At 35.4% G+C, this 17,971-nt stretch overlaps 1 protein-coding gene and 1 long non-coding RNA gene across 2 annotated transcripts; both read left to right on the top strand.

Annotated features, from left to right (window-relative positions):
• Nucleotides 1–2,868: 2,868 nt before the first annotated feature.
• On the top strand, nt 2,869–6,356 carry LOC121395718. Its single transcript, XR_005962638.1, has 3 exons — nt 2,869–3,104; nt 5,494–5,558; nt 6,200–6,356. It is a non-coding gene; the product is annotated as an uncharacterized LOC121395718 (long non-coding RNA).
• A 380-nt stretch (nt 6,357–6,736) lies between these two features.
• Nucleotides 6,737–16,170, top strand: LOC108696969 (serine/threonine-protein kinase N1-like). Its single transcript, XM_041570039.1, has 10 exons — nt 6,737–6,883; nt 8,528–8,577; nt 10,604–10,673; nt 11,215–11,306; nt 12,376–12,552; nt 13,152–13,214; nt 13,409–13,485; nt 13,921–14,063; nt 15,009–15,116; nt 16,028–16,170. Exons 1-10 carry the CDS (start codon nt 6,737–6,739, stop codon nt 16,157–16,159), a joined length of 1,059 nt encoding a protein of 352 aa, XP_041425973.1. The 3' UTR covers nt 16,160–16,170.
• The last annotated feature ends 1,801 nt before the right edge of the window (nt 16,171–17,971 follow it).

The following is a 17,971-nucleotide window of genomic DNA, read 5'->3' as shown; positions in this document are numbered from 1 at the left end:
TTTTTCCCTATTAATAACATTGGGATCAACCATCATTTTTACCGGCCAGGCCAATAAAATACTGGCCAGGTGGCAACCCTAATTACGGAAAAGCCGTCTCCCATGAACTCTATTTTACCCAAATAAACCAAATTTTTTACAATTATTTCATTTTAGTCTTTAATAATAAAACAGTAGCTTGTACTTGATCCCAACTAAGATATAATTAATCCTTATTGGAGGCAAAACACGCCTATTGGACGTAAGATATGAAGATAAAAATTCTGGAAAGATCCATTATCCGGAAAACCCCAGGTCCCCAGCATTCTATATAACACATCCCATTACTGTAACTTGTACATGATCCCAACTAAGATATAATTAATCCTTATTGGAAGCAAAACCAGCCTATTGGGTTTATTTAATGTTAACATGATTCTCTAGTCGACCTTAGATATAAAGATCCAAATAACAGAAAATTCCATTATCTGGAAAACCCCAGGTTCCGAGCATTCTGGATAACAGGTCCCATACCTGTATAAACCTAAATATAACAATGAATGCAAATCTAATAATAAGCAGCTTTCTAATTTATATTGATTACAGATGAATTCAAAAGCAGGATCTGTTTTTGCTTTCAGTGTTTGTTCTGACTATGTATGTGACTGAAGCAATGCTGCACTTAATACTCCCCTTTCATTTCTCTTTGCATTTGTCTAATGAGTAGGGATGTCGCGGACTGTTCGCCCGCGAACTAATTTGCGCGAACATCGGCCGTTCGCGTCCGCCGAATGTTCGCGAACGTCGCGCGACGTTCGCCAATTTGGGTTCGCCTTAGCTGGCGCTTATTTTTGCCCTCTCACCCCAGACCAGCAGATACATGGCAGCCAATCAGGAAGCTCTCCCTCCTGGACCACCCCCACACCCCCTGGACCACCCCCTTCCATATATAAACTGAAGCCGTGCAGCGTTTTTTCATTCTGCCTGTGTGTGCTTGGAAGAGCTAGTGTAGGGAGAGAGCTGTTAGTGATTTGAGGGACAGTTGATAGTAACTTTGCTGGCTAGTAATCTACTTGATACTGCTCTGTATTGTAGGGACAGAACTCTGCAGGGATTTGAGGGACATTTTAGGTTAGGTAGCTTTGCTGACTAGTAATCTACCTTCTACTGCAGTGCTCTGTATGTAGCTGCTGTGGCCACTGCTTCTGATCTCATCTGCTGACTGCTGTAATAACCCAATAGTCCTTGTAAGGACTGCTTTTATTTTCTTTTTTGTTTTTTTACTTTGCTACTATAAGAGCCCAGTGCTATTAGTCTAGCTGTGTTGGGGAGTGGGACTGGTGTGCTGCTCCTCCTAGTAGTTCACCACTACCAGCACTAACCAGAGTCAAAATTGTTACAAAGTATCTTATTTGCACTTGTTAGCTGTTCTGAGCTCTCTGCCAAAAGCTAATTAAGTTAGAAACTGTTTTTTTTCTGGCTGTTCAGTTCAGAGAAAAGAGGGACTGGTGTGCTGCTCCTCCTAGTAGTTCACCACCACCAGCACCAACCAGAGTCAAAATTGTTACAAAGTATCTTATTTGCACCTGTTAGCTGTTCTGAGCTCTCTGCCAAAAGCCAATTAAGTTAGAAACTGGTTTTTTTCTGGCTGTTCAGTGCAGAGAAAAGAGGGACTTTCCAGTACAAAAGAGGGACAGGGGGTTGAGTGGTCAAAAGAGGGACAGTTGGGAGGTATGCAAGTGCCACCTAGCTGTGTGAGCTTTTTCACATTCTGTCTAAATAACAATAATAATTCCGTGTCCGTAAACATCACCTGAGTGATGTTTTTACAGCAGCAATAATATATTCCGTATCCACTACTGTATACGTTGCCCTTGCAGGCATTGTTTGCCCAGTTTTTAACCAAGTGCCACCTAGCTGTGTGAGCTTTTTCACATTCCGTGTCCAGAAACATCACCTGAGTGACGTAGTGTGATTTCTGCCCTTTACAGCACAAAACGCAGCGCTGTGTCAACAATGTATTTTTCAGATACATTTTTGCCCTTGATCCCCCTCTGGCATGCCACTGTCCAGGTCGTTGCACCCTTTAAACAACTTTAAAATCATTTTTCTGGCCAGAAATGTCTTTTCTAGCTTTTAAAATTCGCCTTCCCATTGAAGTCTATGGGGTTCGCGACGTTCGCGAACCGTTCGCATTTTTGGACGCAAGTTTGCGAATATGTTCGCGAACATTTTTTCCGCCGTTCGCTACATCCCTACTAATGAGATATCAAGGGGGAAATTTTATAAAAAAAAAATAATTAAGAATTAAGTCGTGATTTTTGCACTCAGAGTTTAGTAAATAACCCCCCATGTGTGTATACAGAAATAAATCTAGTATTTTTTATACTTAACAGTATTAAACATTTTTGATAACCAAATTACAATTAAGGAAAAAGTATGTACTTATTCAAATACTATACTGTGTAAATCATTCTTAGTGGACATATGACTGGTTAAAGAATTACATATAAACTTCACGCTTATAGGCTGCTGGTACATTTCATTGTGGGTGGTCCTAGGAAGCAAGTTGTCATGGCAACCATCAATGTCATAATGGCCAAATAAACAAATGATGTCATAATGGCCAAATAAACAAATGATGTCATAATGGCCAAATAAACAAATGATGTCATAATGGCCAAATAAACTAATGATGTCATAATGGTGCAAGAAGCAAGTATAGCTTTAGTATGATACTTTTGGCTTAATTACGAATTATCTACTGATTGGACTTATACAAATATTATACTGTGTAAATCATTCATAGTGGACATATGACTGGTTAAAGAATTACATATAAACTTCCCGCTTATAAGCTGCTGGTACATTTCATCGTGGGTGGTCCTAGGAAGCAAGTTGTCATGGCAACCATTGATGTCATAATGGCCAAATAAACAAATGATGTCATAATGGCCAAAAAACTATTATGTCATAATGGCCACATTATGACATCATAAGAAGCAAATATAACTTGTACAACACTTGACACTTGACTTCATTGCGAATTAGCTACTGACTGGACGTACATCTAACATTCAGTCGGTGCTAATACGTGAATTTCTTATCAATTTATCAACTAATCTGTAAGTATAAAACTTTATCTAGAAAACTAGTTTTCTTTTCTGAAATGTGCAGATGTCTAGGCCCCAATATTAAAATCCATATAGATTCTTTTTTATCACATATTATGAGCACTAATATAGGCACCACATAGAATCATTTCTCTATTGGGAAAAAATGGTGTTTATAAATATGTAAAACTTTTTAGACTGGTTCTTCTGCCATAGTGTGTTTTGTCTACTTGTTTCTAGTAATTTTGTGAAGATTAGTAAATTCAAATATTATGATTTGACTGTTAGGAACCCACTTAGTAAACTTTGATTTTTTTTCTGATTGAGATTTTTATGGGAAAAAATAGATTGTTGTGGGGAAAAGAACAGATGCCTGGACTCCAATATTAAAATCCATATGGATACTATTTATGGCTGATTTATTAGCAGCAATATTTAGGAACCAAATAGAATAATTACTCTATTGGAAAAAAATACAAATATTATAATATAAGTTTAATATACATTTCTAGCTAAAGGCTGATGTAGAAGTACATTTCATAGTGGGTGGTCCTAGGAAGCCATTGAGGTCATAGCGAGTGGTGTTATGACAGCTGTTGATGTCATGGCAACCATTGATGTCACAATGGCCAAAGAAACAAGTGATGTCATAATGGTCTAGCAAGCAAGTAAAGCTTCAGTAACAGATATTGAGCTTTATTGCTAATCAGCTACTGATCAGACGTGCTTCCAGCATTAAGTCAGTGCTAATAAGCAAATCACCTATTGCTTATCAAATAGTCTGTAAGTTTAAAACATTATCTAGAAAATTGGTTTTCTTTACTGAGATGACACCACTACAGATGTCTGGACTCCAATATTAAAATCCAAATTTATACTATTTATTATTTACTGATTTATTAGCAGCAATATTTGGGAACCAAATAGAATAATTACTCTATTGGAAAAAAATACAAATATTATAATATGGCTATTAAAGTTTAATATAAATTTCTAGCTATAGGCTGATGGTAAGTACATATCATAGTGGGTGGTCCTAGGAAGCCGTTGAGGTCATAGTGGGTGTTGTTATGACAGCTGTTGATGTCATGGCAACCATTAATGTCATAATAGCCAAAGAAAAAAGTGATGTCATATTGGTCTAAGAAACAAGTATAATTCAGTACCACACTTTTGATGTCATTGCTAATTAGCTACTGATTGGACTAGCTTCCAGCAGTCAGTCAGTACTAATAAGCAAACCACCTATTGCTTATCGACTAATCTGTAAGTCTAAAGCTTTATGTAGAAAATTTGTTTTGTTTTCTGAAATTACACAAGTAAAGATCTCTTTACCAGCACCAATATTTAGGCACCGAAAAAATAATTGTGGTTGGTAAATAATATGTATTTAAAATTGTGTATTAGAACTTTAATACTGGAGTATGGATCTTTCTTACTGTCATAATTTAATTTATTTAAACGCATTGGTCCAGCATTTTGTTAAATTTTTAATTGAAACAATTATTATCTATTTTTTTTACAATTTTGAAAAATTCAAAATGTCAAATTACTGGATTGCTCACTTCATTGTTAAGAATGAGATTTAGGGGATTATTTACTAAACTCTGATTACCCAAAATCCGAAAAATTCGTGATTTTTGTTATAAAACCGGGCTTTTAAAAATTCACAAATTTTTTGGAATTTATTAAACCCCGAGGCTGGAAAACTCCAAATCTGAAATCCAGACCTGTCGAGGTTGCATATAAGTCAATGGGAGAAGTCCCATTGATTTGATTGATGTGCGCTGGGTCTCGTGCCATACCACAACGTTTTTGGAGGTTTTGGGCAAAAATCTGAGGTTTCGGGTGAAAACTCAGAAAAAATAGTGAAAATCTTTTACCGCAAAGCAAATTTTCGTGAAAATGTTATAATATATAAGCAATTAAAACCCGAGCGGCTTAGATCGGAGTTTGTAGCAGCCAATATTTAGATAAATTCGGACCTTGATAAATAAGCCCCATAAGTTTCAAAACCTGGATCATTACATGTGTGAAAAAAAACCTCAAACACAATAATATAACATTATTTTATACATTTTCGGGCTGAATTGCTTTTTTTTTTTAATTTAATCTTAGAATAGCTTCAATTTTGGAAATACTCCTCCAATTGAATGCTACAAAAGATTTTAGCTTCTTTTGGTTTTCAAATGATTCTTATTTGATAAATCTTGAAAATGTGAGTTTATCAAATCAGAATTCAAAAATAATTGCAGTTGGTTTTTTTCACCAAAAAAAATATTAGAAACAAAAACACATTTTGAGGAAAAAAGGGTAAAATATACACTAAGGGGCTTCTATTTTTGTATTAACTACCTCTCATTTAAACTCTTATTTAATATTCTACATTTTTATATCACAGAATCAACGAAAATGTTTCGAAGAATTCGTAAAGCTTTTACCAAATTATTCAGACGCGGCAGAAAGGTAAGATTGCTATACCCATTTTAATTGAATATAAGCAGGAATAAGTTATGGCTCTGGTTGAAAGAATGAACTGAAAGAGACAGCTTTCTATGTAAAACCAATTTTTCTAAAAATAAGAATTTTTCATTTTTTCCAAAATTTATATATGTGCACTTATTTCTGAAAGTACTCAAAATAAGAAAAGACACTTAAAAACATTAAAAAACTCAATGACATTCTAACGTTCAAGTTCAATGAGCCTGCCAAATTTCAAATTAGATTGAAAAATTACCTTGAATTTTAGAACTCTCCTTGACTTTTAGATGAACATGCCAGCTTTTATAGGCCACATTTTTTCATTTTGGTTTTTGAGATTTTAGTGGTTTTTAAATATAAACATTTGTGTTTCAGAAAGTCACATTCAATATATGATAAATTGTTGAAGGGATGTGTGTCACTTCTCAGATATAAGACCCTGATTTCAGCGTAAAGGGATTAAAAATCCTATAGTGCAAACAGCGTAACTGAGTTTTTAAAATAATCTTAAATGACAAAATTAAAATTTAAAAACTCTTTCAAAAAGATTTCATAAACATTCACTGCCAAAATAAATGGTGAAGGGCCATCATTCCTAAAAAAATGTAATATTTTTATCTTTACAGGAGAAATATAACATCGGTATTGATCAGCCTGTGCAGCTTCATGGAAAACCAGATGCACCAGTGCAGAAACCTGAGAAACTTCCAGGTGTTTATTCGAATTTATTCGAATTTGAAAAACCTGAAAATGAAAAAGAACGGGAAAAATTTGAAATGAAAAAACCTGAAAGTGAAGAACAGGAAAAAATATTAAATGAAAACCCTGAAGATGAAAAAGAACAGGGAAAAGAAGAAAACCCTGAAAATGAAGAACAGGGAAAAATATTAAATGAAAACCCTGAAAATGAAAAAGAACAGGGAAAAGAAGAAAAACCTGGAAGTGAAGAACAGGAAAAAATATTAAATGAAAACACTGAAAATGAAGAAGAACAGGGAAAAGTAGAAAAACCTGAAAATGAAGAACAGGAAAAAGTAGAAAATGTAGAAACTGAAAAAGAAAAAGAACAGGTAAGGGTAGAAATTGAAAAACCTGAAAATGAAGAACAGGAAAAAGAACACATTGTAAAACCAGAAAATGAAGAAGAACAGGAACAGGTAGAAATGATAACACCTGAAAAGGAAGAACAGGAAAAAGTAGAAAATATAGAACCTGAAAATGAAGAACGGGAAAAAGTACACATTGTAAAACCTGAAAACGAAGAACAGAAAAAAGTAGAAAATGTAGAACCTGAAAAAGAAAAAGAACAGGTAAGGGCAGAAATTGTAAAACCTGAAAATGAAGAAGAACAGGAACAAGTAGAAATTATAAAATCTGAAAATGAAGAACAGGAAAAAGTAGAAATTGCAAAGCCTGAAAATGAAAAAGAACAGGAAAAAGGAAAAATTGAAAAACCAGAAAATAAAGAAGAAAAGGCAGAAAATGAGAAAGAAGAAAGTGAAAAAGCAGCTATAAAAGAATCAGAAGAGGTACTTCCAAACAGTGAGGCATATAATCTAATAATATAATCCATGCTGGAACCCTCCATGTTTTAGGGAATTAGAAGAAGTTGCAATTTATGGGGCTAAATATAGGGACTTATTTAAAAATGATCAAGCCTTTTACTGCCAAGCTTTTTACTTTTTGGATGGGGAAGCCAAGTTATTCGCATCAATAAACCATGCAAGAATTAAGGAATTCTTGTGTAGTTTTAGAACCCTAATTTGCAAGTATTCTCAAATTTGTCCTATAATTTTGTCCTGTACTATATGATTTAGTGATGCACCAAATCCATTATTTTAGGCTTAAACCAAATACCGTACCGAATCTGATTATTTGGATTCAGTTCGGCAAGGCACTTGGATTTGGCCAAATCCGAATCCTGCTAAAAAAGCCAAATCCCAAACCGAATCCTGGATTTGGTACATCCCTAATATGATTATGTCTACCTGCCAGTGCATAAAGCCAACTAATAAAGCAATCAGAATAAATACAGCATGTGAGATAGAAAGTGAATTTAGTCATAATGAATTTATTTATTAGGTATATTAACTTTTGGTAAAGTTTTTCATAATATTGGTCTGTTAGGGTTAGGCTTTGATTTTGACGAAGGCACATACAATATGTAATTTGTATGTCCTCAGAAAGTCTCTACTGGTTTTCTATAAGCTTGATAAATATAATACTCTAAGGGGGTTATTTACTAAATTCTGAATCCAGAAATCACTTTTTCTATATAATCATCATCATTTTTTTATTCAAAATCAGACTTTTAAAAAATCACAAATTTTTCGGAATTTATAAACCCTGAGGATGGAAAAGTCAGAATCTTAAAACCTGTCGAGGTTGCATAAAAGTCACTGGGAGAAGTCCCAATGATTTTTTGATGTGCGCTGGGTTTCATGCAATACCCTGAAGTTTTCTGAGTTTTTGGGGGAAAATTCCGAAAAAATCGTGAAAATCTGATTTTTTACCGCAAAGCAAATTTTCGGTAAAATGTAATAATAAATAAGCGTAAAAAAATCAGAGGGAATTTGATAGGAGTTTGTAGCAGAAAATAATGAGATAAATTCGGACTTTCATAAATAACCCCCTTAGTGTATCAGATACCTGTGGCTTTACTTTACCCTTAAGTAACTCTACAAAGCTACTTTATGATATCACATATAGTCTACACTGTGGGTCCCAAACTTAATAAAGCCACATTCAATAGACATAGATATATAGTCTTACTTAATCTATTTTAGTTATTTGTATAATAGATTTCTGATCGCAACTGTAGAGTAATATTTGTATACTTGCCTGTGTCTAATATTTTATGAACTGGATATTGTAAAAAACAATTGGAAAGTGGAATGAAATCAGCCTATTTCCAGAAACAATTTCACCTAATGGTATTATATTTTCTTCTCTAGTGCAAGGAGTCAGCTTTTTCAAAGACACCTATTCCAAAGGAACTTGCTGGGTAAGTTACAAACCATGTTCACATTGAGGGGCAGATTTGTCAAGAGTCTAAGTGAAAATTGGAATTTAAAAATTAGATTTTTGAGCTATTTTAAGTGTGCATTTAGTCCAAAATTTGATTTGAATTTGAAAAAAATTTGACTATTTGAATATATAAATTTATCATGTAGTGTCTTTTTAAAATTTCAACTTCGACCATTCGCAATCTAAAACCTGGCGAATTGCTGTTTTAGCCTATGGGGGACCTCCTAGAACCAATTTGGAGTCATTTGGTGGACTTTGAAAAATTTAAGTTTTTTGGGGCAAATCCTTTGATTCGAATTCGATCAAATGTATTAAAATTTCGATTCCAACGATTCAAATGCAGCCTATTCACCCGAAGTTAAAAACTTTGGGTTTTTTAAATAAATTTCGATTTGTCTTTTTTTATTCGAATTTAAAGTTGTCGGGAGTTTAAAAAAACTCCCATCACCTCGAAATTCGACCCTTGATAAATCTGCCCCATAGTGTTTTTTATATTTGAAGTCCTTTTCAGAGTTTTCACCAGATAAAGTAGTTGGACTAACCTACAATAGTTCCTATAAAAGAGTAAACCTTTTCTAACACATAATATTACTTTGACTTATGATTATGACCCCTTCATATTTTTTGCACAATGAATACAAGACTTTGGGCCCTATTTATCAACAGTCTCGTTTTCGTGGTTTAAGTGGTGTTTAAAACCATGACTAAACTCCCAAACTCTAAGGGGTTTATTTATCAAACTCCGATTTTTTCAAAATTTATTATACCCCGCGGCTGAAAAAAGTCAGAATCTGAAAATATGCCATTTCCAAGCTGTTCAGTCCTGTATAAGTCAATGGCAAAGCTCCCGTTTCATTTTCATGGTCGCTCTGAGTTTCGGCAAAAATCTGTTTTTTTTTTCGGATTTTGGTGCCAAAAGTCTGATTTTGTCTGGAAAATCTGACTTTTTGGCGGGAAATTGGACTTTTGTAGGAAAAAATTAAATTTTTTGGGGATTTTTCTGCCCGATACCAATTTTAGCGATGTTTTTCTATGATAAATAAGGTCCAATCGGTAATTCTGAGTTGGTTGCACTTTTATAATAGAAATAATGAAATAAATTTGGACTTTGATAAATAGCCCCTAAAACTACAAATACTAGGTGTTTACAGTTCATAAATCTAAATTTTTTTTTAAAAAAAAAATATAAAATCACAAATTTTTGGAGATTCATGGAAAAAAAATTAAATGTAATTGTTAGTAAATGAGCCCCTTTGTGGTTGGTGCTTCAGAATGAGCTTTTGAAGGGAGATACTTCAAAGGCGGTTGTGTTAATTATATTGGGTGACTATCCTATATAAACCCTCTCTTCATTTGCTGCCTTTGCGACTGCTAGAACAAAAGGTTGCTTACACTCATTTACCTGCTAGTAACAAAGCTTAGTGGGGTTCATACTAAGGGGCAAATTCATCAAGGGTCGAATATCGAGGGTTAATTAACCCTAAATATTTGACTGGGAAGTCGAAGGATTTTCTGCGAATAGTTTGATCGAACGATTAAATCCTTCGAATCGAACGATTTGAAGGACTTTAATCCAACGATCTAAGGATTATCCTTCGACCAAAAAAAGTTAGCCAAGCCTATGGGGACCTTCCCCATAGGCTAACATTGACTTCGGTAGCTTTTAGGTGGCGAACTAGGGGGTCGCAGTTTATTCTTAAAGAGACAGTACTTCGACTATCGAATGGTCGAATAGTCAAATGATTTTTAGTTCGAATCATTCGATTCAAAGTCATAGTCGAAGGTCGAAGTAGCCCATTCGATGGTCAAGTAGGCAAAAAAAAACACTTTGAAATTCGAAGTTTTTTTTCTTCTATTCCTTCACTCGAAGTTAATGAATTGGCCCCTAAGTATTCTATGGCAAATGTTTGATAACAATTGGAATATGTTTACAGAAGAGTCTATCAAGTCTGAATGCAAGTTGAAACACTTTTTTCATTTGTCCAATTTATTTCATTTCTTAGGCAACCCTCTCGCAGATATATTGAGGACTATGACCTCCGTTCTTTACTCGGCAAAGGAGGTTTCGGAACGGTGAGTTGAACAGTTCTTCAATAACATTAAGGGGCAGATTTCGAATACTTTGAAATTCGACCATCGAATTAAAATACTTCGACTTCGAATAGCGAAGTTGAAGGATTTTTCACCGAATTTGGAATCGACCGATCTAAGTAAAATCGTCGATCGAACGATTAAATCCTTCTAATCGAACGATTCGAATGATTTTAGCATACGATCAAACGATTTTACTTCTATGTGTAAAGACTTAGAAAAATGCATTAGAAGGTCCCCATAGGCTAACATAGCACTTCGGCAGGTTTAATTTGGCGAACTATTGAATTTGAAGTTTTTTTAAAGAGACAGTACTTCGATTATCGAATATTCGAATATTCAAACTATTTTACTTCGAATCGAATTCGAAGTAAATTCGAAGTCGTAGTATCCAAATAATTACTTAGAATTTTTTACTTCGAAAAGTCCCTCGAATTCACAACAACCCTTTATAAATCTGCCCCTAAGATCTACACATATTTATGGTAACAATTCATAATATAACTAGTATCTATCTCTCCAGGTTTACCTCGCGAAACACAAGGCTACAGGAGAAAAGGTTGCTGTTAAGGCTTTGCATAAACAAGGCATAAAAAAAGAGAGGGCTGCCAAGAGGTAAGCAACTAAGAATAAATATTAGAATCTTTAATTCTCCTTAGATCATTGAGCAACAAAACATCTGAACATTCCTTTGAGTAGAAGTCAGTGTGGATGTCAGTTTATAACATTTAAATTGCATAATTGCCGGACTATACATTGTCTTGTTAGAAAGTGGCCAGTTAATACTGGAGATTCACACCAACATCTATTCAGAGATATTAGGATTCAATTCAGAGAGAAAAAGGTTGATCACGTGAAAACGCATGGACGAGCTTCAATTTGAGATGCAATTCAATTCAGAAAAACTTATCTCACTGTTTATCACACAAGACTTTTTTATTAAGGTCTATGGGAAAGAAACTGAAATGGAATTTGGGAGAAAATTGAATTGAAATTGAATCTCGTCTATGAGTTTTCATCAGGGCCGGATTTACAGTGGGTGTCCCCTCCCTTTTTTCATCACCTGGACCAGAGCAATGGAGTTTGGTGCATGGGGAATGTAACAAATGATTGTGTCTCCATCGCATCCCCAGTGTTTTTGAACCAATGTGGATGTGGTTGGACAGCATGCCGCCCCCCTAAAATCCTGCCGCCCTAGGCCCAGGCCTAGGTGGCCTTTCCACAAATCCGGGCCTGGTTTTCATGTGAAAAAACAAACTCAGTACTGGACTGGGGGGGGTTAGGGCCCACATCAGGGGCCCTGATCCCCACTCCACTAACTTCAGGGACCCCCATACCAGCCACACACAACCTTTCTCTATCCACCTCCCTCCCCGACCAGTGTGTACATGCTTTTCTTGCATTGGTCAGGGCGGGGATCACAGAGCACCAAGTGTTGGGAACGGATCTGGGCTGGCTTGGCCAATGAGGACCTTGGGCCCACCATGTTTTTTCCCAGTGTTCTGCCGGCCCAATCCAACCCTGAACAGCCTTAAACAAACAAACATCCATGTGGTCCAGGAACTTGTATGTGGGTCTGATTAGATTTACACTGAACAATTTGTCCATCTAAGCTAAGGGTAAGATATATTGTCATTTTATCCAGCCAAATGGGTAGAAGCTTACCTATATTTTTATTTTTCAGCGTTATACTAGAGAAGAACATCCTTAAATTGGCAAAAAGGAATCAAAACCCCTTCCTAGTTGGCCTCTTTGCCTCATTTCGGAGCGAACATCACGTGTGTTTAGTAACAGACTACTGCGCCGGAGGGGACTTATCAACATATCTGAAGGAGAATCCCTTGCCACGAGAGAGAGTGGTGTAAGTAGTATTTAGCTTATATAGAAGCTGTCATGGGTAAGATCTTTGCAGTAACCTAATAACTGTACTACATCCTTTTAGGGTAGAGACACATTTGAAGATTCAGGGAGATTTAGTCACTGGGAGACAAATTGCCTTTTTTTGGGTGACTAATCTCCCCGAAAAGCCTTCCCGCTGGCTACAATCTGAAATGCCGGCAGGATGGCACTGGGAGCGATTCGTTTTCCGAAGTCACCCGAAGTTTCCTTGTGAGACAACTTCTGGTGACTTTGGAAAACGAAGCGCTCCGTGTGCCATCCTGCCGGCGATTTAGATTCTATCCGGTGGGAAGTCAGTTCGGGGAGATTAGTCGCCCAAAGAAGAGGCTGGTTGACTAAATCTCCCCGAATCTTCGCGTGTGTCTCTGCCCTTAGAGAGGAATAAGAATATGCCATACTGGATAAGATTCCGCGATGCTTGGCAAACAAAAGTAGAATATTAAACAGGATATTGTAATCAGAATAGCAGTAATGTAGAGATTCAAGAACGGGTATTACTTTGTTAAAAAATCATGTTTATAAAAAATCTGATCTGAGTCTTAATTCTGTTTCTCTTTGCAGATTCTATTCGGGTTGTGTCGTCTTAGGGTTGCAGTTTCTGCACCAACACAACATCATTCACCGGTAAGCACAGAGAAAATTTAAGTCGGTATTTAACTATATGGCGAAAGCACATGATTCAGGGATTCAGCAAATCCCTCTGAATTTTGTTTTCCCATTAGGAAAATGCGTTTTTTTTTATAATAGTTACATTTCCTTCTCTAACTATTTTCATCTTGAACTCATGTTAATAAGCTTTTTTTTTTGTGTCATTGCAGAGATATAAAGCCAGAAAACATTCTTCTGGACAGTGATGGTTATGCTAAGATCACTGATTATGGAGTCGCCAAGAGAAGTAAGTGCGTTTGGACACTCAAATATAACAACCCAGGGCCATAGCATTCCCTTCGATTTTTCTCTGTCTGAATAATTGGTTATCACACTCTGTACAATTATAGCTTTGTCATCTATTTACTATATTATATGGAAGAACATCTCATCAGTGATGTCAGACCATAGGCCTGGTTAACTAGGCAACTCACCCCTTACTATCTTTTATCAATGAGCGTATAAAACAATAGGACAGTTATGAGACATGGAAAGACTGAGCAGCTAAAGCAATGGCAGTGTAACCAGAAATAAAACTGAACGCTGGGCCAATAACAAAACAATAATACATTTACCTCAAATACAAATACATAGGCTTAGGGTTATTAGATTTAGGATTAGGGTTTACAAAAGTCATGCTAATTATCAGCTAACGGTCACTTTTTTTCTTTTTTTGTTAAAGCTTTAAGCTACGGAAATACAACTTGGAGCAAAGGCGGAACCTGTTATTACATGGCCCCCGAAATGATCAAAGAAATTGGCTACACTAAATCTGTGGACTGGTGGGCATTCGGAATAATGATTTATAGAATGCTCACAGCTAAGGTAAGCTTAGACACAATGGTCTCTAATTGGAAATTAGTTCTGTACAGGAATAAGAAACAGAAAAGCAAAAAAATATTAATTGCAATAGACCAGCTAGTTATTTATATAACACACATGAATGTTTTCCTGATTGTCTTGCATTCCATTATCTGTTCCTGTTTCCAATAGAATAATTTACGATAATAATGGATGATACATAGGGGCAGATTTAATAAGCTCGAGTGAAGAATTCGAATGGAAAAAATTTGGAATTTCAAAGTATTTTTTTGGGTACTTCGACCATCGAATTGGTCAAATTAGATCGAATTTGATCGAATCGAATGACTCGAACAATTCGAAGTAAAAATCATTCAACTATTCGACAGTTGAAGTACTGTCTCTTTAAAAAAATAGTTTGACTTCATACATCGCAACTTTAAACCTACCAAGGTGCAATGTTAGCCTATGGGGACCTTCCCCAGCACTTTTCTAAGCTTTTTTTGATCGAATAAAAATCCTTTGATTGATTGCTTAAAGTCGTTCGAATCATTTGAACGATTTTTATCGTTCGATTGAAGCATTTGCGCTAAAATCCTTCGATTTTGATATTTGAATTCGAAGGATTTTACTTCGAGGGTCGAGTTTGAGGGTTTATTAACCCTCGAAATTCGACCCTTGATAAATCTGCCCATAGTGATGGGCGAATTTATTCACCAGGTGCAAATTCACGGTGAATTACGTTTTTTGGATACTGGCGCATTTTCACTGGTGGATGTGCGTCAAAAATTAGATGCCGGCACCGTTTCGCAAATTTTTCGCCCCAAATTCGCCCATCACTAATGATACACAATTATCATTTGGGTCATACTGATGTAAAAGATAAAAAAGGCAATAATATATCAATAATATTATCATGTATATATGTATGCGTTTTTCTCTTCCTAAACAAACACTGTTCTTCTGCAGTATCCATTTAACGGGAGTGACAGAGCAATACTGAAGCACAACATCACAGAAAATCAGCCACAGTTTCCAGATACAATGAGCGAAGACAGTATCGACATCATAGAAAGAGTAAGTTGCTTGAAAGGTTTAGCTATTTTGCAATGTTTTGTGTTTTTTTTTAAAGGGGCAGATTTACTAAGGGTCGAAGTGATTTCGAGGGAATTTTCGAAGTTAAAAAAAAAAATCGAAATGCGAAGACATTTTTTGGATACTTCGACCATCGAATAGAATACTACGTTTTTCTAATTTACTTCGAATTCAATTATGAATAATTGACCATTCGATAATCGAAGTACTGTCTCTTTAAAAAAACAGACTGCAATACTTTGCCAAATTAAACCTGCCGAAGTGCTATGTTAGCCTATGGGGACCTTCTACAACCATTTTTACACTTTGAAGTAAAATCTTTCAATTGTACGCTAAAATTGTTTGAATTGTTCGATTTGAACGATTTTACTTCGATCATTCGATGGGCAAATTCGGTGAAACATACTTCGACTTCGATATTCGATGGTCGAAATTTCGACGTATTTTACATTTCGAAATTCGACCCTTGATAAATCTGCCCCTTACTGTCCATTTTAGAGCTCTCTCTAACAATACTGGGTATGCAGTAACTCAGCATATTCATAATAATAAATAGCTCAATAACTCAAAAACCACAAATAATAAAAAATGAAAACTAATTGCAAATTGTCTCAGAATATCACTCTCTACATCATACTAAAGGGGAATTCAAAGGGCGAACAAACCCTTTAACTCATTCTGATAATTCAAATATCAGTCCATACAGAGCATAAAGTTGATGATATAAGCAGCACATTAATCAAGGAGGCCATACCAATGCTTTCTGTTATCATCTATGCTACCAATATACATTAGCATAATTAACATAAAATAGTAATCAATTAATAACCTTTACTAGGGCATTTTCCTTGTCAAATGATAAATATAAAATCATTACATATATATATTTACAGCTCTTGAATAAAAACCCTGAAATGCGACTTGGGTCAACTGATGAAGACGCGGAAGATGTGAAGAAATGTTCTTTCTATAAGGTATGTTCAAATTTTATAAACAATAATAACTCCGCTTATGAATCAGTATAGAATTACCGAATTATAAGAGAGGCTCAGGTGCACTTGCCATAAACCATCAGACTGGGGATCGTAGAGTCTGTAAATGACCAATAGAAAGCACATCCGGGGTCACCTTAACATTTTTTAAAGTGTTTGCAATATTTTTGATTGAGCCCCACAGTTTTTAAATTGTGCAATAATCCCACAGTATAATGTCATCAAGTTTGTACAGGCGTGGGATCCAATATCCGGAATTCCATTATCCAGAAAGCTCTGAAATATGGAAAGGCAGTCTCCCATAGACTATATTTTATTTAGATAATTCAGATTTATAAAATTGATGTTCTTCGTCTCTGTAATAATAAAACAGTACCTTTGTACTTGATCCCAGCTAAGATGTTATTAATTCGTATTAGAGGAAAAACAATCCTATTGGGTTTATTTAATGTTGACATGATTTCCTAGTAGACTTAAGGTATGGAGATCCAAATTACAGAAAGATCCTTTATCTAGAAAACCCCAGGTCCGAGCATTGTGGATAGTAGGTCCCCTACCTGTATATAACTATAAATATACACATTTATTTAGTATTTAAAGTGCTGGTCCTTTATCAAGAAAACAGATTCTTTTTTCTACACCTCTCTATATAATCACGGTGCAGACACTTTTGTGCATATGACGTATATAGTGAATAAAGTACCCCCTCTTGTAAAATATAAGGATATTATAAGTTACCGAGGAGTTTCATGACCATATAAAAACACAAATCCTCATATTTTGCAACTGGGGGTAATTTATTTATTATAATACACAAGTTTAAGTGAGTCATGTGGCAGAAATGACATCAGAACTCACCGTTTATAAGGATATAATTTACAGGATATTCATGGCTTTTGTGTATTATATACAGATATCAGTGCTACGCAATATGTTGGCGCTATATAAATACATGTTAATAATAATAAGCTCTGAAATTCAGGAAGGCCATTTCAATTGATTTTAAGCAATCAATTATTTTTTATTATATTTCCCCTTTCTCTATAGTTACAAATTAGTTCATTGTACTTGAAGGTAAATAAGATAGCAAAAATCCATATATAGGATCTATTATCCAAGAATGCTCGGGGCAAGATATGGGGTCTTTTCATAGTTCGGAGCACTTTTCCATAAGGCTATTGAAACATTTCTCAAAAAAAAAAAAATAATTTTACATTTACCAAGTAGTAATACTTTTTACATTTGTATCTGATTTTTAAAGGACATAGATTTTGATGCCCTGGCAAAAAAACAGATAGAACCTCCATACATTCCGAAAAAGAAAACGACAGGATGTTTTAGAAGGATCTTTTGCAGGCGTAAAAAACGGATCGCAATGACACAAGAAGGATGCGAAGAACCTTTGAATTTATTCCCAGAGGTGTTCAAAAACTTCGAATGTTCGCTGTTTCTACCAAGCGACATTTAAACCTCTTAAAACAAAAAAAAAAAAAAGACAAAACCATGCAAAAAAAACTCATCATGCTGAAAAAAATCATCGAATTGTCATCGAATTGGCCTCTCCACCAGGCCTGGCAATTATGTTTTCAGAAAACCCTCCCAAACCTCCCCTCAGCCTAGTGTTTAAATTGATGGCACTCGTATTGCTTATTTTCAAAAGCTCCATGTGCCCCTGAAACACTAGGCTGTGGGGTGGTGGTGCAATAGATTTTGATGCCCTGGCAAAAAAACAAATAGAACCTCCATACATTCCAAAAAAGAAAACTACAGGATGTTTTAGAAGGATCTTTTGCAGATGTAGAAAACGGATTGTAATGACAGAAGAAGGAACCTTTGAATTTATTA

This window comes from Xenopus laevis, chromosome 7L (genome assembly GCF_017654675.1).
Source record: "Xenopus laevis strain J_2021 chromosome 7L, Xenopus_laevis_v10.1, whole genome shotgun sequence".
In the NCBI taxonomy this organism is placed as follows: domain Eukaryota; kingdom Metazoa; phylum Chordata; class Amphibia; order Anura; family Pipidae; genus Xenopus; species Xenopus laevis.
Note: the sequence above shows the minus strand (reverse complement) of the source record. Positions and strands in the feature narration are given on the sequence as shown.

Excerpts from the sequence above, each read along its gene's own strand:
- LOC108696969 (XM_041570039.1), top strand. The coding sequence starts at position 6,737 with ATGATAACACCTGAAAAGGAAGAACAGGAAAAAGTAGAAAATATAGAA. Across the intron at positions 13,486-13,920 it reads TTATGGAGTCGCCAAGAGAA|CTTTAAGCTACGGAAATACA; the intron begins GTAAGTGCGTTT and ends TTTTTGTTAAAG. Across the intron at positions 15,117-16,027 it reads GTATCGACATCATAGAAAGA|CTCTTGAATAAAAACCCTGA; the intron begins GTAAGTTGCTTG and ends ATATATTTACAG.